General features: G+C 43.8%; 1 protein-coding gene across 1 annotated transcript in view; it reads right to left on the bottom strand.

The window, feature by feature from the left end:
- The window catches only part of VANGL2 (VANGL planar cell polarity protein 2), a 251,628-nt gene that overhangs the window by 190,585 nt on the left and 37,626 nt on the right, over window positions 1-23,417 (bottom strand). The window contains exon 3 of the mRNA XM_068254933.1: window positions 12,085-12,689. Coding sequence (XP_068111034.1) covers window positions 12,085-12,689 — 605 coding nt within the window. The remainder of the gene's footprint in view (window positions 1-12,084; window positions 12,690-23,417) is intronic.

The following is a 23,417-nucleotide window of genomic DNA, read 5'->3' as shown; positions in this document are numbered from 1 at the left end:
CAGCACATCATGTGACTCCTAGCACCCAACTGGCTGTGGAGCTCAACAAGTTCTACTGCAGATTCGAGCATCAATCCAAGCAGCTCGGGGCCCCTGTGTCCATGCCAAGGGAAGCTCCTCCCCGTACATCCACACTCATGGGACACAGCCCCCCAGTGCCAGTCGCAGTCCAGGAAGCGGACGTACTGAGACTCTTCCCCAGGATCAACTAGGCCTGAAGGATTTTAGGAAAATATTGAATTGCACTATTTGTCAGAAATTGCGATTTCGATTCGATTCACGATTTTCAATTGTCTGGCAAATTAAGGAGTAGTTATGATGATGTCATACAAGCTGTGACTTATGATAGCAAAATAATTTAAGATTCCTTATAAGCAGGAGGAATCCCAAATCATTTGATTTCTGATATACAGATATGAATATATAAAGTCAGCGCAGGTCTATAGTAATACAGCTTTCATCATTTTTTGGTATACAGGATCTTCGAACAAAAGGGTAAAGAAGCAAGGCTTACCAGATTCCAACAACCCACATTATAAGGTTGTAAACGAGTTTGATAGGTGGTCCGCAGAACTTTCAAATGGTGTCGTTTCACCAGCGATGTTGCACACTACAGATTCCTCCGGAATATAGTAGATATCCTGAGATCGCAGAGACTCACCAAAGGGGAGTCCAGTAGGATAGTGACATGAAAGAGATATACGGCACATCTAAGTGTAAACCGTCTTTATTACATAACAAGTAAAACAATTAAAAACAAGGATAAAGGAAAACTCACATACGGGGCCCGTGCACTGGGAACCCCGAAAAAGTAGCGCGCATAAAATGGTCAATAGAAGACCTCAAATAAAATGGTGCCGCCTGTCGCCTTCCCGACCGGTTTCGCAATCTTGCGTCATCAGGGGAGAAAGGCGACCAGGCGGCCAGCACCAACTTTATAACATTTTTGAATTAAAAAGTGGGAGTGGTTAGGCTCCACCTTATTCACACTACACTAGTCAAAGGCAGAAAGCATCAAACATGAAATAAAACATTGTGACAAATTGCATTGTGTCAGAGAGACAGTAGCAAAAGATCTCTCAGATAGTGTGAATAAAAAGAGGTGAATGCAATATTACCTGCATATTCAATTCGTAGTAGGCTAGTTAAGGCTAAATTAAAAGCTAGATTGATTACTCTGCCCTAGGGCATATCTTTCCTATGTAAAAGCTTCTTTCTAGATGAAAAGCAGGCACTTCCTGTACCAGAAGTAGTCACTGGAACTCAGGAAGTAGCCTTGCACTCCACCAGGGTCAAGTGGAGCACAAGTTCTTCCTGTGAAGGGGAAAAAAAAAAAAAAATCCAATGCGTATGCAATGACGCATACGATCATAAAAACGTGAACAATGAAGCACATAGCAGTGCAGTGCGGCTATAAATATGCATGAAGTGTACTCAGGTGTGCAATGAAAAGCGCGTCTAATGTACTATACTAAGAAGGTGCATAAATCTGTATGCACAGTAAAAACAATGAAATGATAAAACGGCCTCCATGGGAGCTCCAGGGACCTTAAGTGGTGAAAGTGAAGAACATCCATAGTGATCATGCAAGACAGATCCCATAGGTATCCGATAGATGGAAATTATGCAAAGTTATGCAAATGTATATACACAGCAGTGTAATGCGGCTATGACTACGCATAAAGACTACTTAAGCGTGCCATAAAGAGCACATCTAAAGTGAAAGCGGTCTCTACTACAATGTAGAACACGCATGCGGCGAAGCATAAAACAACAAAAAGTGCACATAGGGACAAAAATCCACTGCGAGCATCTAAACCGACATATGGAACAATAAACAAAAATAATTGATCTTATGCTGCAATGAAGTCGCATTTAGTAAAAAAAAAAAAAAAAAAAATGCAATGCGTATGCAGTGACGCATACGATCATAAAAGCGTAAACAATGAAGCACATAGCAGTGCAGTGCGACTATACATATGCATGTAGTGTGCTTAGGTGTGACATGAAAGGCACGTCTAATATACTGTACTAAGAAGGTGCATAAATCTGTATGTATAGTGGAGACAATGAAATGATAGAACAGCCTCCGTGGGAGCTCTGGGGACCTCAAGTGGTGAAAGTGAGGAGCATCCATAGTGATCATGCAAGACAGATCCCATAGGTATCCGATAAATGGAAATTATGCAAAATTATGCAAATTCATATACTCAGCCGTGTAGTGCGGCTATGATTATGCATAGAAAACTCCATGCACTGATAACAGAGGACAACAGACAGCACTCTGTGGGGTAGGGAGCAACAAAGGGAAAAAGAGGGACCACGACCTCCCAATATATCCTATCAAAATTAAGAGGGTATATAAATTTGTATGCTTGGTGAAAAAACAGTGACAGAATAGAACAGCCTCAAACGGAGCTCCGAGGGCATCTAGTGGTGAAATGAGAAACAGTCACAATAATCGTGCAAGACAGGCCCCAAAGGAAACAGTGAAATTTATGCAAAAAATTAAAAATTATTAAAAAATATTAAAAATGCAGTCAAATTGACCAGTATATGCGGGCCTTACAAAAAAGCATGCAAATGTATGGAAAATAAAAAATATGATAAAGCATTAAGAATTATTGATAAAACAGTTTACATCCAGTTCAATATTCAAACCAGCTGGACTGAGGGTATTCAGTCTAAAGATCCATTCAGTTTCTAATCTCGATATATCTCTTTCTAAATTTTGTCCCCTCCAGCATCTTTTAGTACCATCGATAACACAAAACTTCAAGCCTGAAGGGTTCCTGTCGTGATGGAGGGCAAAATGTTTTGAGACCGAATGATCCTTAAACCCTTTACGTATAAGGTAGACGTGTTCTCCCAATCTTTCTTTAAAGGTTCTAGTGGTTCTACCTACATATCTCAGTCCACAAGGACATTCTAAAAGATAAACTATATGTGTGCTTTCGCATGTGAAAAGACGTCTAATCTGCAGTGTGGGACTTCGGTGATCATTCCCAGCAAAGGAAGTAATTTTTCTGGGCATATTAATGCAAGCCTTACAACCTTTGCATTTCTTGCATCGAAAAAAACCTTTTAGGGGAAATAAATGGGCAGAGGCAGTTTTAGGTGGATCTATATGGCTATGTACAAGGCGATCTCTAAGATTAGGCGCTCTCCTGAAGATAACTCCCGGATTGTCCGCAAGCATAGGACCAATCACTGGATCACTCCTCAGGAGATGCCAATTCTTGTACAAAACTTTTTTTATGTCTTTGTGTTGGATATTATATTGAGTGAGAAAGTTAATGCCATTCTGTTTAGTAGTATCCACTGTTCTATTCCTCTTGGTGAAAGACCGGACCTCCTGACCAATCTCATCCCTCACAGATACAAGGTCTGAGGCCGGGTAGCCTTTATCTTTAAATCTAGAGATAAGAAGGTCACTTTGGATAAAATAATCAGTTTGGGAGGAGCAATTCCTACGCACACGGTGGAATTGACTCCTAGGTACCCCCAATTCCACCGTGTGCGTAGGAATTGCTCCTCCCAAACTGATTATTTTATCCAAAGTGACCTTCTTATCTCTAGATTTAAAGATAAAGGCTACCCGGCCTCAGACCTTGTATCTGTGAGGGATGAGATTGGTCAGGAGGTCCGGTCTTTCACCAAGAGGAATAGAACAGTGGATACTACTAAACAGAATGGCATTAACTTTCTCACTCAATATAATATCCAACACAAAGACATAAAAAAAGTTTTGTACAAGAATTGGCATCTCCTGAGGAGTGATCCAGTGATTGGTCCTATGCTTGCGGACAATCCGGGAGTTATCTTCAGGAGAGCGCCTAATCTTAGAGATCGCCTTGTACATAGCCATATAGATCCACCTAAAACTGCCTCTGCCCATTTATTTCCCCTAAAAGGTTTTTTTCGATGCAAGAAATGCAAAGGTTGTAAGGCTTGCATTAATATGCCCAGAAAAATTACTTCCTTTGCTGGGAATGATCACCGAAGTCCCACACTGCAGATTAGACGTCTTTTCACATGCGAAAGCACACATATAGTTTATCTTTTAGAATGTCCTTGTGGACTGAGATATGTAGGTAGAACCACTAGAACCTTTAAAGAAAGATTGGGAGAACACGTCTACCTTATACGTAAAGGGTTTAAGGATCATTCGGTCTCAAAACATTTTGCCCTCCATCACGACAGGAACCCTTCAGGCTTGAAGTTTTGTGTTATCGATGGTACTAAAAGATGCTGGAGGGGACAAAATTTAGAAAGAGATATATCGAGATTAGAAACTGAATGGATCTTTAGACTGAATACCCTCAGTCCAGCTGGTTTGAATATTGAACTGGATGTAAACTGTTTTATCAATAATTCTTAATGCTTTATCATATTTTTTATTTTCCATACATTTGCATGCTTTTTTGTAAGGCCCGCATATACTGGTCAATTTGACTGCATTTTTAATATTTTTTAATAATTTTTAATTTTTTGCATAAATTTCACTGTTTCCTTTGGGGCCTGTCTTGCACGATTATTGTGACTGTTTCTCATTTCACCACTAGATGCCCTCGGAGCTCCGTTTGAGGCTGTTCTATTCTGTCACTGTTTTTTCACCAAGCATACGAATTTATATACCCTCTTAATTTTGATAGGATATATTGGGAGGTCGTGGTCCCTCTTTTTCCCTTTGTTGCTCCCTACCCCACAGAGTGCTGTCTGTTGTCCTCTGTTATCAGTGCATGGAGTTTTCTATGCATAATCATAGCCGCACTACACGGCTGAGTATATGAATTTGCATAATTTTGCATAATTTCCATTTATCGGATACCTATGGGATCTGTCTTGCATGATCACTATGGATGCTCCTCACTTTCACCACTTGAGGTCCCCAGAGCTCCCACGGAGGCTGTTCTATCATTTCATTGTCTCCACTATACATACAGATTTATGCACCTTCTTAGTACAGTATATTAGACGTGCCTTTCATGTCACACCTAAGCACACTTCATGCATATGTATAGTCGCACTGCACTGCTATGTGCTTCATTGTTTACGCTTTTATGATCGTATGCGTCACTGCATACGCATTGCATTTTTTTTTTTTTACTAAATGCGACTTCATTGCAGCATAAGATCAATTATTTTTGTTTATTGTTCCATATGTCGGTTTAGATGCTCGCAGTGGATTTTTGTCCCTATGTGCGCTTTTTGTTGTTTTATGCTTCGCCGCATGCGTGTTCTACATTGTAGTAGAGACCGCTTTCACTTTAGATGTGCTCTTTATGGCATGGTTAAGTAGTCTTTATGCGTAGTCATAGCCGCATTACACTGCTGTGTATATACATTTGCATAACTTTGCATAATTTCCATCTATCGGATACCTATGGGATCTGTCTTGCATGATCACTATGGATGTTCTTCACTTTCACCACTTAAGGTCCCTGGAGCTCCCATGGAGGCTGTTTTATCATTTCATTGTTTTTACTATGCATACAGATTTATGCACCTTCTTAGTATAGTACATTAGACGCGCTTTTCATTGCACACCTGAGTACACTTCATGCATATTTATAGCCGCACTGCACTGCTATGTGCTTCATTGTTCACGTTTTTATGATCGTATGCGTCATTGCATACGCATTGGATTTTTTATTTTTTTTCCCTTCACAGGAAGAACTTGTGCTCCACTTGACCCTGGTGGAGTGCAAGGCTACTTCCTGAGTTCCAGTGACTACTTCTGGTACAGGAAGTGCCTGCTTTTCATCTAGAAAGAAGCTTTTACATAGGAAAGATATGCCCTAGGGCAGAGTAATCAATCTAGCTTTTAATTTAGCCTGAACTAGCCTACTACGAATTGAATATGCAGGTAATATTGCATTCACCTCTTTTTATTCACACTATCTGAGAGATCTTTTGCTACTGACTCCCTGACACAATGCAATTTGTCACAATGTTTTATTTCATGTTTGATGCTTTCTGCCTTTGACTAGTGTAGTGTGAATAAGGTGGAGCCTAACCACTCCCACTTTTTAATTCAAAAATGTTATAAAGTTGGTGCTGGCCGCCTGGTCGCCTTTCTCCCCTGATGACGCAAGATTGCGAAACCGGTCGGGAAGGCGACAGGCGGCACCATTTTATTTGAGGTCTTCTATTGACCATTTTATGCGCGCTACTTTTTCGGGGTTCCCAGTGCACGGGCCCCGTATGTGAGTTTTCCTTTATCCTTGTTTTTAATTGTTTTACTTGTTATGTAATAAAGACGGTTTACACTTAGATGTGCCGTATATCTCTTTCATGTCACTATCCTACTGGACTCCCCTTTGGTGAGTCTCTGCGATCTCAGGATATCTACTATATTCCGGAGGAATCTGTAGTGTGCAACATCGCTGGTGAAAGGACACCATTTGAAAGTTCTGCGGACCACCTATCAAACTCGTTTACAACCTTATAATGTGGGTTGTTGGAATCTGGTAAGCCTTGCTTCTTTACCCTTTTGTTCGAAGATCCTGTATACCAAAAAATGATGAAAGCTGTATTACTATAGACCTGCGCTGACTTTATATATTCATTGCTTGTGTGGACTTTTGGACATTGTCCTTCTCGGCTGCGGTCGCCTTCTGCCTTGGCGCTGACACTTGTTTTTTATGATATACAGATATGCCCGCTTTATGAGTTCTTTATCGAACAATTCCTATTATATTGGTACAAATATGAAAGAATGCAAACAAAAAATCAAATGTATTAATACAACTATAGTAATTCAATGAAAGAATGCAAATCAAGTTATTCTTCAGATAAAATGTATACAGTACTTTCGGTTGTAAGCTTATTTATAAAGAATCAAACTCACAGATTCATCAGCAAATAAAAGGGCGTGTCCACTACACCATTCACTATGAGACATATGAAGACAATATGGCTGACCTAGCTTGCATCTGCAATACCACATAACAGTACACTCTATAACCAGTATACTAATCTAACCTGCACAGCAAGATTTAGGTAGAAAGATAGGAAAACATGCAATGGGGAAAAAAATATTAAAATTACCTGTCCTGCTTTTTGAGGAATTCCTCACCCCAATCTAAAACTTTTCAATTAAGTCACGGTCTGGGAATCTTGGTTTTACATAATAATAATAATAATTATTATTATTATTATTATTATATCTAAAAAAATGACTATATTCTCAAATCGTGGGATATTTCTAAATTGCAACATCAGAAAACACCCATCAGAGAATGAGGATGTGTAACAGTATCTAATTAACCAAGATTCAACTTATTTGGGATTAACGCAATTAAAATGTATATTTACCAAGCATATGGTTATGTGGAATTGTTCCAGGCCTTGGTCAGTCTCCCCCTTAGTTATAGTTCTTTGGGTGTGTTTCAATTTTATTTTTTGTGTATCCTTGCGTCTAGGCCCTGTTGTTTTATGTCCCACCATTATCAATAAACCTGCCTTATTATTATTATTTAGTATTTATATAGCGCCGACATCTTACGCAGCGCTGTACAGTATATATATATATATATATATATATATATATATATATATATATATATATATATATAGTCACTAACTGTCCCTCAAATGAGCTCACAATCTAATCCCTACTATTGTTATATCTATGTATGTATTATATAATGTAAGTACTGTAATCTAGGGCCAATTTTATGGGTGAGCCAATTAACTTATCTGTATGTTTTTGGGATGTGGGAGGAAATAGGAGTACCCGGAGGAAACCCACGCAGACACGGGGAGAACATACAAACTCCTTGCAGATGGTGCCCCGGCTGGGATTCGAACCGGGGACCCAGCGCTGCAAGGCGAGAGCGCTAACCACTACACCACCGTGCTGCCTTACAGATTAACTTTCAACAAATCAATAATCAGTGGGTGTTTTTTCAAATTAAACTTTAAACTTAAATAAATAATGGATTTCCCCAGTAGGGACACCCTTGACTACCAATGATTTATACTGTCATGTCATCATTTTTCCTGCAGGTGGCATTATTGGATTATATTTAAAAAAATAATTTAAACTATGGTATGGTAAAATATGCAATATTGACTTCTGTTCCATGAAGGAACAATGGATAAACCTTTAGTAAATAAAAAATATTTGGGAATACACAAAGCTGATTAGAACTAGTTACAGTAACTACTGTTCCTCTCCCTTGGGACTCTTGCAATAATTACTTAGAGCTTAATAATTAAATCTTAGCAAGACTTCCAAGCTTTTAGAAAGAAGAATTTAACATTAAACAGCAATTCTCTGGCATAATGCTGACAATACATTCTGAAATAATATGGTCTGAATCTGCCTATGAGAAATGTAATATCATCCACTCATTATTATTAGAATAACATATGTTTGTTCTTACCGCAGGACATATGTATAAGTGCACGCATGCATGCACAAACACATCCAACAGGCATGTCTCATACAGGTTAGCACAATACATCACAGAGTTAAATTCACATAAGAGACAGGACATAATTAATATTTAAGGTCTATCCCACATGAACGCATTATTGATTATCTGCATTGGATTAAGGCCAATAGCAACTTGTTATGTCTTATGCGTTGGAGTGACACATTTCTCATGAGAGCTGACTTGTACTTCTGTCCGGCTGGTAATAGCTAATAATGTAATGAAGGCTTTATCGTCACATATACGGCAATTAAAATTGGGCACATGCTGACATGATCTTATGGACCAATTCTACTTCCGGTTTTCTGTTTACATATGAAGGGATTTGGACATAACGTTTATCTCATGCATTATATTTAATATGATATAGCTATATAGTATTTCTAATATGAAAAGGTTGTCAGTATAACCACATATATCATTTTTATTCAGTTCAATGCATTCCTAATGTCCAGCGCTGAGTAATATGTTGGCGCTTTATAAATACAATAAATAAATAAAAAATTCCTTCTTGAGGCATGACCTGTACTTTGAATTCAGCAAACACTGGCTAGCATTTATTCAGGGCTTATTCTAAGTAAACTGACTGTCCTTTCTTCCTAAGCTTCTACAATCTAAGCAAGGTTGTACATACATCTCTTGAGATAAACTGACTTCATGGAAAGATATACTCTGAAAAACAGGTTGCTTCATTCAACATCACACAATAGAACCTGGGATTAAATTAATTTAATATTAAATTGGAATCAAATGATAGAATAGTTAGGCAGTTTATCTAACTATAATCACACTACTAAAGACTATGGTTAATCATAGAATCTTATGGTATGACAGAAATTAATTATGTTAGCAAGAGCAGCGGAGGGTAGATCACACTCCACGTGGGTCACACAACCACGCCGTGTGTACCAGACATGTTTTGCTGGCTCACTTCCGGCTTTCGCGAGGGAGCGTGGACAGGAACACACTGTATAGGTGCCACAGTACACGTTAGCCAGTGTATAGGTGCCAAAGTACAAGTTAGCCGTCCACCCCCCCCCCCTTTCCCACCCCCTTTTGTGTACATAGGCAGAACCCCCTCTATTTTCCCCCTTGCCGCAGCTGGCCGCTGTTACATACTCTGATCCCGTCCCCTCCTCCAGTAAAGTTTCAATTCCATATGGCCTCACCGCATTGCAGAGCCGCAGGGGGAGCCGCGGGGAAGAGTGAATGAGTGTTCGCAGGGCCTGTACCAGGAAGTGTAACATCACTTCCTGAAGGCCAGCGTCACTAGGCAACGCTTGCTGTCTCTTCACCATGGATCACCCCGCGGCTATGGTATGCGGTGATGCCATATGGAATTGAAACTTTACTGGAGGAGAGGGCCGGGAGCAGAGGAGGGGGCCAGGAGCAGAGTATGTAACAGCGGCAGCAAAAACCGCTGCTTTCTTGGGCCCAATCACAATTTTCAGCTTAAAGCGGTAAATCGTTCAGCCCTAGGAATGTTTCTGGCGCGGATGGTGGGTCATTGGCCTGTCTGAGAACCGGTGCGTACCAACTAGCTCCCGTCCTGACCCATATCTTCAACAGGTCCTTAGCAGAGGGCAAGGTACTCTCCTGCCTCAAAAAAAACAGGGAACACAGAACTCAACTTCAGACATGTAGCCCTTACGCTCATTTCGAAGGTCCTCGACATCTTGTTCTTGCCCACTTCCAAAATACAGAAGGCGGCTCAGCAGAGGTTATTCTTCCTGCGACAACTGGAGAAATTTTATATGCCACGTGAGTTGCTGACCAGCTTTTACACTGCTATCACGGAATCAATCCTCTGCTCCTCAGTCATCGTATGGTATGCGGGGGCATCCACCAAGGACAAGTACACACTTCAAAAAGTAATTAACACTGCGGAAAAGATCATGGGATCGCCCCTGCCACCGTTAGACCTCGTCCACAAGGCCTTCTGAGGGCCTTTTAGATTTCACATGACCCCTTCGCCATGTCGCTTCTTCGAGCTCCTGCCAACAGTCCGATATTACAGGACTATCTCCTCCAGAACTATCAGGCCTGTGCCTGTGTTCCTGTGAACACATTCTTCCCTCAAGCTGTCCTCCAACTGAACTCCAACTCCACCCATCTTGTCAGTCCGTGGCACCCTGGCCCCTAGCCAGGACTCTGAACTCTCATCACTCTTGGTAGTATGGCCCAACACTCAAGCTGCTAGTGCTCTCAATGAATGACCCCCATATTTGCAGATACTAAATATCTACAGTTCTTTGATAAGGCATTAACATGAGGGCATTTCAGAATTTTTATTAAGGAAATTTTAGTTCGTAAACAAATAACTATTTTTTCAAAAAGACCTTGCAGGTTTTGAGAAAATGGATTTTAAAATATTAAAGAAAACGTGTTTTTTAAACTGGTAAAGAGATGACACAGTGAGAAGATACTGAAGGCATGGAGAAACAAAGGTGACACTGGAGGGACAAGGGGGCATAGAGGAGATACAAAGGACAGAGATGGCAGTGTTTTGACTTATGGACAGATTCAGGTTAACTTCTTCCGGACCGACGCAGTACAAATCTACGTCGGGCAGGGGGCACTGCGGTTCTGACTGGACTTAAGCTCTACGCCCCATTCACCGCGCGTCCCCGCCGCAATTTGCTCGCCCTGCCGTCTCTATGACGTCAGAGCACTGTGAGCCGGGCAGGAGCAGTTTTCATTGGCTCCTGGCCCTGTCATTACTGTAAGCCGTTCCCATTGGCTTACATTGAGTGACAGGGTCAGGAGCCAATGAAAGCGGCTCCTGACCGGCGCACAGCGCTCTGCTGTCATAGAGACGGCAGAGAGAGAGCAGCCCGCGGCAGGAACAGAGCAGGGTGACCGGCGAGAGCGGTGGATTTTTGCGACGATTCGTCGGGATGCGGCGTTTTAGTGTACCAGCAGCCTCTGGTCCTTAAGGGGGCAGAGGCTGCTGGTACCGAAGTGGTTAAGAATGGACTTACAGTCCCTACCTAGTTTGTTAACTGGGAAGTACCTGTATATTTTTCTTAATAGTTCCATCTGAGTTGCAATAAAAATGCATTTAGAACCCAACAACAGTGAGGGTCTGTTGTCAGGGAAGAATGGTTATGCCCCTACGGACAAGCTGATTTTTTTTCCAAAGTTTAATCTCTTTACTAGATAAATATTTAATTCACATTGTTTTGAAGACCTCAACGCAGACTCAAATGCTCTGTAAGATACAAGTGTTTCTCCTTTTGCCAGGAACTTTCCCAAAAGCTTAACATTGTTAACTGCAAAACGATGTATCATTCTCTGAAGTGTTTTAATGTAAGCTGCAGAGAATTCTCATATTAATTGCACAGCAGAAATTCATATGTCATGCTCAACTATATTTTTATGATCAAAGCACTGGCAGGAAATGTAGATCACTCCAAAACCAAATCATTCTTGGTCATAAATATGATATAAATTTGACAACTGCCAATTGCTTACAGCATTAGTCCAAATGTAATACCCTTGCAGACACTGCAGACACTGAGTGTTATAGGTGCCTAGGGCAGTTAGCAGACTTTTTATTTCAGGAGTTCTACTGAATATACTGGTAATTTTGGATTAGAAAAACACAGTAAAACATTTAACGTGAAAAAATTTGGCTTACCTTAAATGGCCAACATTGTAATGCCTGCTCGCTCCATCTGTGGACCTGACGACCTTGATGGTGAACTGAGGTTGTAGTTGCCTTAGCTCCAGCAGAACAACTGCTAAGTAGTGAACGAAAAGCAAAGCATCCACAAGTGATACAGAATACTGGACTATCCCCTGGTAATTCCGCTCTGCAGTTGTCAGGATCCTAACAGCGTAAAAGAGCCAATAGGACACCAGCAGTAGGAAGATGAGCACCATAATAAGAGCCCTGAAGACAAAAACCCTTGGAAAGAAGGCCTTGGGGCGCCGGAAAAATAGGGCCCAGCTGCCAACAAGAAGAATGAGGAGTTTGAAGGCCACAGAAATGAAGAGGCCCTCGCAGGGCGTGCCACAGGCTTCTAGATCCCACGGTAAGATTTTGGGCAAAAGCATGAAGGCAATGGGGGTAAAAAAAGAAACAAGAGCCAACACTCCACCAACAATGACACCTAAGTGACGGGAGCAGTCAAGGCTGGCACTGTCCTCCATGTCTTTAGTGATACGAGTAATGTCATCATGGGATATGCTGTGTTCAGATGTCCCAGTCACCACAGTAGTCGTTTCTCCCCAGTTGTCATCCTGTGGATCAAACAAATGTATGTTATAGACTGTTGCTTAAAAAGTTCACCTTAAAATAAAGTTAACTGATTGGATCAACCACTATATAATTTGCTAGTAGTTAATGCAATATAAAACATGACTCTTCCTGCTCAGTCTAGATTTCTTGCCCTACCAAACTGCATTTTTCCCCAAACATCTCTCTTAAAGAGACTCTGTAACATTCAAAAGATCCCCTGGGGGGCACTCACCTCTAGTGGGGGAAGCCTCCGGATCCTAATGAGGCTTCCCACGCCGTCCTCTGTCCCACGGGGGTCTCTCCGCAGCCCTCCGAACAGCCGGCGACTGTGCCGACTGTCATTTCAATATTTACCTTTGCTGGCTCCAGCGGGGGCGCTGTGGCGGCTTTCCATTCCGAACTACACGGAAATACCCGATCTCATTCGGGTCCGCTCTACTGCGCAGGCGCAGGAAACTTGCGCCTGCGCAGTAGAGCGGACCCGACGGCGATCGGGTATTTCCGTGTAGTTCGGAGCCGACAGCCGTCAGAGCGCCTGCGCAGGAGCCAGGAAGGTAAATAATGACGTCACCGCTGCCCGGACTCCACGGAGGGCTGCAGCGAGACCCCTGACGGATGGAGGACGGCGTGGGAAGCCTCATTAGGATCCGGAGGCTTCCCCCACCCGAGGTGAGTACCCCCCAGGGGATTTTTTTATGTTACAGTTCCTCTTTAAGTGCATGATACAGTCATGTAGCCTACATGCAGATGTAAATACCTCTTAACCACTTGGCAACCACCCACTACCTATGGGCGTCAGCAAAGTGGCACCTCCAGGACCGCCTAACGCCGATCGGCGGCGGCACCTGGGGGACTGATTAGCCGGGGATCTCGCGCATAGAAGTGGCAGCATTAGGCTCCGCCCACCCGTGGCGTCAACCCGCCAGCCATTTAGCAGCGCCGGCGGGTTGTTAACCCTCGATCTGCCGCTAGAAAGTGTATAATACACTTTTTGATGTATACAAAGTGTATTATACAGGCTGCCTCCTACCCTGGTGGTCCCAGTGAATGAGGGACCACCAGGGTAGGAGACAGCTGTGAATGTGAAACCACACACACTGATCCTGCCCCCCCCCCGATCGCCCACAGCACCCCTCAGACCTCCCCCCCCCCTGATCACCCCCTCAGACCACTGTTTGCACCTAATCACCCATCAATCACTCCCTGTCACGATCTGTCAACGCTATGTTTTAGAATAGGTCCTAAACTGCCCCCCTGGGGGGCTCCTGATCACCCCCCCCCCCCACACCCTCAGATCCTCCCCAGACCCCCCCCCCGTGTTCTGTATACATCTACTCTCCCCTGTAATCACCCACTGATCACCTATCAATCACCCCCTGTCACTGTTACCCATCAGATCAGACCCTAATCTGCCCCTTGCGGGCACCCAAAACCCACCCACACCCTCAGATCGCCCTCAGACACCCCCCCTGATCACCTCCCCAGTGCAATATTTACATCTGTTCTCCCCTCTAATCACCCACTGATCACCCATCATTCACCCCCTGTCACTGCTACCCATCAGATCAGACCCTAATCTGCCCCTTGCGGGTACCCAATTACCCACACCCTCAGATCGCCTTCAGACCCCCCCTGATCACCTCGCCAGTGCATTGCTTGCATCTATTCTCCCATCTAATCACCCACTGATCACCCATCAATCACCCAGTCACCACCTGTCACTGCTACCCATCAGATCAGACTCTACTCTGCCCCTTGCGAGCACCCAAACACCCGCCCCCACCCTCAGACCCCCCCTGACTACCTCCCCAGTGCATTATTTACATCTGTTCTCCCCTCTAATCACCCACTGATCACCCATCAATCACCCCGTCACTGCTACCCATCAGATCAGACCCTAATTTGCCCCTTGCGGGTACCCAATTACCCGCCCACACCCTCAGATCGCCCTCAGACCCCCCCCTGATCACCTCCCCAGTGCATTGCTTGCATCTATTTCCCCCTCTAATCACATCCTGACACCCCCATCAATCACCTCCTGTCACCCTGTAGCACACCTACCCATAAGATCAGGCCCTAATCTGCCCCCTGCGGGCTTATGATCACCCGGCCAAACCCTCACCAGCCCCACCACAGTGACGACTTAATTGTGGCTGAGACCAACCGTTATGCCACACAATACACAACCGCCAATCCAAGAAGCTACCACGCCCAGCCTTTTCGGTGGAAACCACTCCAAGTTTCCGAACGTAACATTTATTGGGGCCTTCTCAACATGAGTCTAGTCAAAGAGAATGTATTGCGGTCTTATTGGTCTACGCACCCAATACATCACATGCCCAAGTTCTCTGCTGCCATGTCCAGGTCACGATTTGAGAACATCCTGCGCTTGCTGCACTTCAGTGCCAATACAACCTGTCATCTAAGAGGCCACCCTGCTTATGACACACATTTATCACAAAATTCGGCCCCTCATAGACCACCTGTCATGTCACCCAAGGTATTCTGTTAGGAGTATGGCGAGTTCATAGAAGATTTTATCTTTTGTCACAAAAAATACGGAAATAGATTTTTATTGTTTTTTTTTTTCACAAAGTGTCATTTTCCGCTGACTTGTGACAAAAAAAATCTTCTATGAACTCACCATACTCCTAACAGAATACCTTGGGGTGTTTTCTTTCTAAAATGGGGTCATTTGTGGGGTTCCTATACTGCCCTGGCATTTTAGGGGCCCTAAACCGTGAGGAGTAGTCTTGAAAACAAATGTCTCAAAATGACCTGTGAAATCCTGAAGGTACTCATTGGACTTTGGGCCACTTAGCGCAGTTAGGGTGCAAAAAAGTGCCACACATTTGGTATCGCCGTACTCGGGAGAAGTAGTATAATGTGTTTTGGGGTGTATTTTTACACATACCCATGCTGGGTGGGATAAATATCTCTGTAAATGACAATTTTTTAATGTTTTTTTTACACACAATTGCCCATTTACCGTACTTTTCGCCGTATAAGACGCACTTTTTCTCCCCAAAAAATGGGGAGAAAAAGTTCCTGCGTCTTATACGGCAAAGGCAGAGAATCCCCGACTTACGAACGCCCGCCGATACGAACCGCGACCCGACGTCGGGGATTCCCTGCCTGTGGCCGTCTCTTTCCTCCCCGCTTCCCTCTACCCGCACCTCGGGTCCCCCCTGCGTGTCCTCGGGTCCCCCCTGTGTGAGAAACAGCAGCGCTTACCTTCTCCATCTTGCCCGCGGCGATTGAAGACATCTGGCTTCAGTGGGCGTCTTCCTCTAGTGCCGGCTTGTAATGACGCGTCATCGATGACGCGTCATTACAAGCCGGCACTAGAGGAAGCCGCCCACTGAAGCCGGATCTCTTCAATCGCCGCGGGCAAGATGGAGAAGGTAAACGCTGCTATTTCTCACACAGGGAGGCCCGACCCGAGGACACGCAGGGGGGACCGAAGACACCAGAACGGGGGGCAGAGAGCGGACACATGGGGGGCAGAGAGCGGACACATGGGGGGCAGAGAGCGGACACATGGGGGGCAGAGAGCGGACACATGGGGGGCAGAGAGCGGACACATGGGGGGCAGAGAGCGGACACATGCGGGGCAGAGAGCGGACACATGGGGGGCAGAGAGCGGACACATGGGGGGCAGAGAGCGGACACATGGGGAGCAGAGAGCGGACACATGGGGAGCAGAGAGCGGACACATGGGGAGCAGAGAGCAGGACCATGGGGGCACACAGCAGGACCATGGGGGCACACAGGAGGACCATGGGAGCACACAGGAGGACCATGGGGGCACACAGGAGGACCATGGGGGCACACAGGAGGACCATGGGGGCACACAGGAGGACCATGGGGGCACACAGCAGGACCATGGGGGCACACAGCAGGACCATGGGGGCAGACACCTGGGGGCAGACAGCAGACACATGGGGCAGACAGCTGGACACATGAGGACACCATTTGGGGGAGGTCAGGAGGTCATGTACAAGGTGCTCCCGAAATATGGATGCACCAGGTTTAGTTTTTTTCCTTGGTTTTTGACCTCTAAACCTAGGTGCATCTTATATTCCGGAGCGTCTTATACGGCGCGAAATACGGTACATATCATTTACTGAGAAACAAGCCTGACTTATCTCATTTATGGATTGCACAATGCAGAGTTCCTTGCATAAATCAGTTTTGCTTGCTTCTAAGTAAATAATATAAAAGACACCTCATAATAAAATAAAAGTTTTATATACAACACCAGACTATCACACCAAGGCAAGCCTTGAACATGTGAAAGATTTTTATAATCCACCCCAAAGAGGTAAATGGGTGGCATTGATTTTACAGTAATATCTTCCATGGTTTGGGCAAGACTGTCTTTGTGTTGGCGATGTTTGAATGTTTAATGCCTGATTCACATGATGAGATTTACTGTCAGATCCATTTCCTTTTTTAAAAAAATATTCTTTATATAATTTTTTTCTTGATATACAAACAAGAAGAAAAGAGAAGAAATATATTTAGACATACATGGGACTTACAGCAAAAGCGTAAAAAAAAAAGAGGCATACATGATATCTACAGCAAAAATGTGAAAAGCTTACTTGAGCCTCAAATCAGGGCTGTTAATCCCTTAATCACCTTACATTTCCCGCCACCCTGCAAGTCCACCCTCCGCTCCCCTAGCCTTGCCCTCCACCACTGTTCCTGACATCCCTCTTCCATCTAGTTATTCCTTCGCCCCATCACAGGGTTTCAATTGACCCCTAACTTAAAGTAGGGGGATACCAGCAAAGTAGGCCTTAGTTATCTATAGCCTTCCTCCACAATGATTCAGAGGGTGGGGTCCAGGGTTGGATCAACCAGAGCCGATAAACACCAGGTGCATACCAGGGAGGTAAAAGAAAATAAGAAAAACACAACAGTGAGAGAAAAAAAAAAACATAATAGCATTCCCCCTCTCCTGTCCCTTCTCCACCACTGGCTTTCTGTCTTTGCCCTTGTCCCTCCAAGCCACTACTAGATCTATTATTTCCAACATGCCCAATCTGATTTCTGATCGATTTTCCATAGAAGTCAATGAACAATCAATTGGAAAATAGATCGGACATGTTGGAAATAATAGATCTGACAGTAAACCTCCCAGAAAAGTGTGTGAGTGTGTGCGTGTGTGTTCACAGTGCTGCCGTCCTCTCTCGTGGTCGATCGATCACTGTGACCACCAGGGAGGAAGCAGCTTGTATAATAGGTAAACAAAGTGTATTATACAGTTTCTATTGGGCTGTTTGAAAATTTACAACCCGCCGGCGCTGCTAATTGGCCGCCGGTTGACGTCACAGGTGGGTAGAGCCTAATGCCGGCGATTGCGCGCGCATGCGATCGCCCGCAATCCCCTCCCCCAGGAGCAGGCAGTCCTGGGGGTGCCACTTTGTCGACGCCCATCGATAGTGGGTGGTCGTCAAGTGGTTAAATTTCCTAAGCGTTGGCAGTGATGAGATGCCTGTTATGGTATATTTTCAATCAACAAGATTGTAATATGCAAATTAGAGGAGTCGAAGTTGAGAAGTCGGAGTCGGTGGAATCCTAAACTGATGAGTCTAAGTTGGAGCTGGAGGATTTTTGAAGCAACTCCACCGCCCTGCTATGCACTACAACATATCCCCATATTTAGGTAAAGCAAGTGAAGTATGATCCGGTGTTAAGCCCTGTACGCATGCTAGATTAAAATTAATTTTAAGGGTATGGAGGAGAGTCCCCGAATTACCTGTGTGTCAAATTGCAGCCCCCAAAACACGCTGATTCGAGATGTGTTTGTTTGATCTATCAGGAACCAGCTGGGTTGGGGCTGCAATTTGGCACAGAGGAAACTTGGGGGGTGCAGATATATACATACCCTCAAATTCTGTGGAGTGTAGGAGGCATGGCTGTGGAGATATTTGATGTAATTCTTTAAATTTGACACTGAGCATGCATATTACTCAGACTTGAAGGCAGCACAATCGGACACTGCACAGTGCCTTGATTGGTGCCGACATGGACATGGGAAGGACAGAAGACACAAACAGGCAACCAACTCACTCAACCGCCAATCATTTATGAGATGCCTAGCTGTGACCTGCCTCCCATCTACTCTTTGCCAAATCACTTCTTATTGGATTCAATGTCCGGGCATGTGGACCCTCACTTCCACCCATCGCTGTCATGCCCGCCTTCCTCTTAACTTGTCAGAGCCCTGCACTGCCATAATAAACATGGAAGTGCCGAATTACTGTTACTGTAATGTAACCATTGTAAACATATTATACAGTATCACAGAGACTGAGGCGAGCCTCAAACTTTTACACCTCCCTACACTCTGGATCTATTTCCCAAGGGACTAGATTGTGAGCCCCTCTGAGGGACAGTTAGTGACAAGACAATATACTCTGTACAGCGCTGCGTAATATGTCAGCGCTATATAAATACTTAAATAACAATAAAATAAGGCTGATCTCCAAACTACAGTGGCTTGCAAAAGTATTCGGCCCCCTTGAAGTTTTCCACATTTAGTCATATTACTGCCACAAACATGAATCAATTTTATTGGAATTCCAAGTGAAAGACCAATACAAAGTGGTGTACACATGAGAAGTGGAACGAAAATCATACACAATTCCAAACATTTAAAAAAAACAAAAACTGCAAAGTGTGGTGTCCGTAATTATTCAGCCCCCTGAGTCAATACTTTGTAGAACCACCTTTTGCTGCAATTACAGCTGCCAGTCTTTTAGGGTATGTCTCTACCAGCTTTGCATATCTAGAGACTGAACACCTTGCCCATTCTTCTTTGCAAAACAGCTCCAGCTCAGTCAGATTAGATGGACAGCGTTTGTGAACAGCAGTTTTCAGATCTTGCCACAGATTCTCGATTGGATTTAGATCTGGACTTTGACTGGGCCATTCTAACACATGGATATGTTTTGTTTAAAACCATTCCATTGTTGCCCTGGCTTTATGTTTAGGGTTGTTGTCCTGCTGGAAGGTGAACCGCCCCAGTCAAGTCTTTTGCAGACTCCAAGAGGTTTTCTTCCAAGATTGCCCTGTATTTGGCTCCATCCATCTTCCCATCAACTCTGACCAGCTTCCCTGTCCCTGCTGAAGAGAAGCACCCCCAGAGCATGATGCTGCCACTACCATATTTGACAGTGGGGATGGTGTGTTCAGAGTGATGCACAGTGTTAGTTTTCCACCACACATAGCATTTTGGCCAAAAAGTTCCATTTTGGTCTCATCTGACCAGAGCACCTCCTTCCACATGTTTGCTGTGTCCCCCACATGGCTTGTGGCTAACTGCAAACGGGACTGCTTATGCTTTTCTGTTAACAATTAACTTTCTTCTTGCCACTCTGTCCATAGGACAACTATTAGTCGTGCACTGCACAAAGTTGGCCTTTATGGAAGATTCCCTCACCTGAGCTGTAGATCTCTGCAGCTCATCCAGAGTCACCATGGGCCTCTTGATTGCATTTCTGATCAGCGCTCTCCTTGTTCGGCCTGCGAGTTTAGGTGGATGGCCTTGTCTTGGTAGGTTTACAGTTGTGCCATATTCCTTCCATTTTTGAATGATCGCTTGAACAGTCCTCCGTGGGATGTTCAAGGCTTTGGAAATCTAATTGTAGCCTAAGCCTGCTTTAAATTTCTCAATAACTTTATACCTGACCTGTCGTGTGTGTGCTTTGGACTTCATGGTGTTGTGGCTCCCTATATTCTCTTAGACAACCTCTGAGGCCGCACAGAGCAACTGTATTTGTACTGACATTAGATTACACACAGCTGCACTCTATTTAGTCATTAGCACTCATCAGGCAATGTCTATGGGCAACTGACTGCACTCAAAACAAAGGGGGCTGAATAATTACGCACACCCCACTTTGCAGTTATTTGTAAAAAATTGTTTGGAATCATGTATGATTTTCGTTCCACTTCTCACGTGTACACCACTTTGTATTGGTCTTTCACTTGGAATTCCAATAAAATTGATTCATGTTTGTGGCAGTAATATGACAAAATGTGGAAAACTCAAGGGAGCCAAATATTTTTACAAACCACTGTATGTTAAGGATTATTACCAGCATATTCTACTGAGACCTATTAACCATGCCTTATTACAAAAAGCAAAAAAAAAAAATAATGAATAAAAAGTAAGGAGCATGAATCTGGTGCTAGAATACAAGGTGAGAATGCTATCCACTATGCCACCGTGCCGCTCATTCTGTCCTTGTTCACAGCCATTTTTAGAAGTATCACGACTGGGGCTGCTACTCGCTCTGCATCTGAATGGTCCCTGCATAGCCCTTTTACAGAGGTTATAATCCAGTCAGCTACTCCCCCCCCCCCCCCTTATGGCCCTGTGAGAGGAGTCCTAGTGTGCAAGGCCCGATGAGACAAGTTGTGGTACAAGTTTCCATTCTTTTCTGCATGACCTTACAATGGAGGCTATGGTCTAGGTTACCACTCACCCTCGCTCTAGATTTCTTTATGTTAGAGATTGTGCCCAGGCTGCCACTCACTCACTCCCACCAACCTTTCCTTACCACTTGTATAGTACTATGGCAGGGATTGTAGTCTGGGCTGCCACTAATGCTCCTTTCTGCATGACCCTATGCCATTCACTCTCCCTCTATATCAGAGTTCCCCAACCCTGCTCAAGGCCCACCAACAAAAACACAAACATTCACAGGTGTTTTGCAAAAAAAACACAAACATTCACAGGTGAGGTAATTAATGTCTAAGCAGAGCTGATTAACTACCTCTGTGGATTTCCACAAAACATGCACTGTTGGTGGGCCTTGAGGACAGGGTTGGTGAATACTGCTCTATATAGTCCCATAGGTGGGATTGTGAACCAGATTGCTACTAATCTATATGCATGACCAGGACAGGAATTGTGACCTGCATTAGGACTCCCTTTCTGTATGGCCATATGAGAGAGGTCACAATCTGGGCTGCCACTCAACCTCCAATGAACATGGCACGAGGCAAGTATTCACAAACCTTTAACCCTCCACATGCAATGTGTTATAAGCGGAGTTGTGGCAGAGATTTCACTTCCATTTTCTCTGCATTGCCCTATGAAAGAGGTCACAGTCTAGGGATTCACTCACTCTCTCCACCGCACGGTCTTATGAGAGAGGACTTTGTTCATGCTGCCAAAATTGATTTTCCTTTGTATGGCAGTAAAGATTTTGTGCAGTACTAATCTTAAAAGTGATCCCGCTGTTGATCGGAAGCAGATCAGACATGTGGGAAAATATCAATTCAACCTATCTGACAGGAAATTGCATAGTATGTACTTAGCATTATGGGGAGTCTATCCTAAATAAAGTATATAACAAAAAAGGTTAATAAACTCCTAAATGACTTTCTTTGATGTATATTCCAAATAATTAAAAATAAGGTGATAAACTGACAATTAAGTTATGTGTTGAAGTATATACTCTATACAAATACATACTGCAACTCACATGACCTGAACCCTATATAAAAGGATGCTGAAAGATCTTGTGAATTGGAGAAGATTATGCAGATGTGTAATTAGGAATCCATAGCCAACGTTTAGAGGGCCTTTGATTTCCTATCTAAAACCAAAAGGCTTCAGACGGACCTGTCAGTTGGCGCCTTAAGGCCCGTACACACACAACAAAACTGCCTGATTGTCGTTCGACTTTAGTCCGTTTTAGACTGTTGGATGACAATTAGGCATGTACGCATTCAAATGACTTGACAAGCAACTGATAACCGGCATTGCGCCAGGTCCAACTGTCGGATCCATGTTGGCCTACGGTAGTCTGATATTGTGCAGATGGTCTGTGTGTACAAGTCGTTTGAACAACTGTTAAACAATTTGTACTCGTTTTCAATGTGTAGTAAGTCATTCCACTATCGTGCGCAGTATGTAAATAAGTTGGTCATTTATCCGGCCGGACTTGTGGACATACAGGTCGTGCGGTACGTCAGGTCGTTCAGTTCATCATGTTGTGCGTGTGGCCATTTGCACGTTGTGCTCTTGTTGAACGTGTGTATGTTGCTTAAGATTTAGCATTCTGGAAATGTTCCGATAGGGTGAGAGATCAAGGGCAACTCACTCCAGTTGGCAAAGAGAACTAGTAGTTTGACTTGCAGAATAACTTCTTTCTATCCAGCTTCTCAACATCAGCCTGGTAACAACCTTGGCATTGTGAGTTATAAAGTGCTGCCCATAATTATTCATACCCCTGGCAAATTTTGACTTAAAGTTACTTTTATTCAACCAGCAAGTATTTTTTTTTACGGGAAATTACATAGGTGTCTCCCAAAAGATAATAAGACGATGTACAAGAGGCATTATTGTGCGGGAAAAAATGTTCAGCTTTTATTTACATTTGAGCAAAAAGTGCCCAGTCCAAAACTATGCATATCCTTCACAAACTGTCACAGTTTGTGGGAAAATCCAAGTTCTATACCATTCCAAATAGTCCAAGCTGTTCTAAAGCATCCTAATTACCCTGATTAATTGTAAACAGTTGTTTTAATCAACTCAACATGTAAAAAACTGCAGCCTTCTGCAGTTGGTTTGTGGACAGTAATGGCTAAGACAAATAAGCTCAGTGAGGACCTCCGGCTGCACATTGTGGCTGCTCACAAGTAAAGATGTCGCGAACGGCTCCCGAACCGTTCGCCGGCAAACATCTCAGCATCTCTGGGCCCTG

The sequence above is a fragment of the Hyperolius riggenbachi genome, chromosome 9, assembly GCF_040937935.1.
Source record: "Hyperolius riggenbachi isolate aHypRig1 chromosome 9, aHypRig1.pri, whole genome shotgun sequence".
Classification (NCBI taxonomy): Eukaryota; Metazoa; Chordata; class Amphibia; order Anura; family Hyperoliidae; genus Hyperolius; species Hyperolius riggenbachi.
Note: the sequence above shows the minus strand (reverse complement) of the source record. Positions and strands in the feature narration are given on the sequence as shown.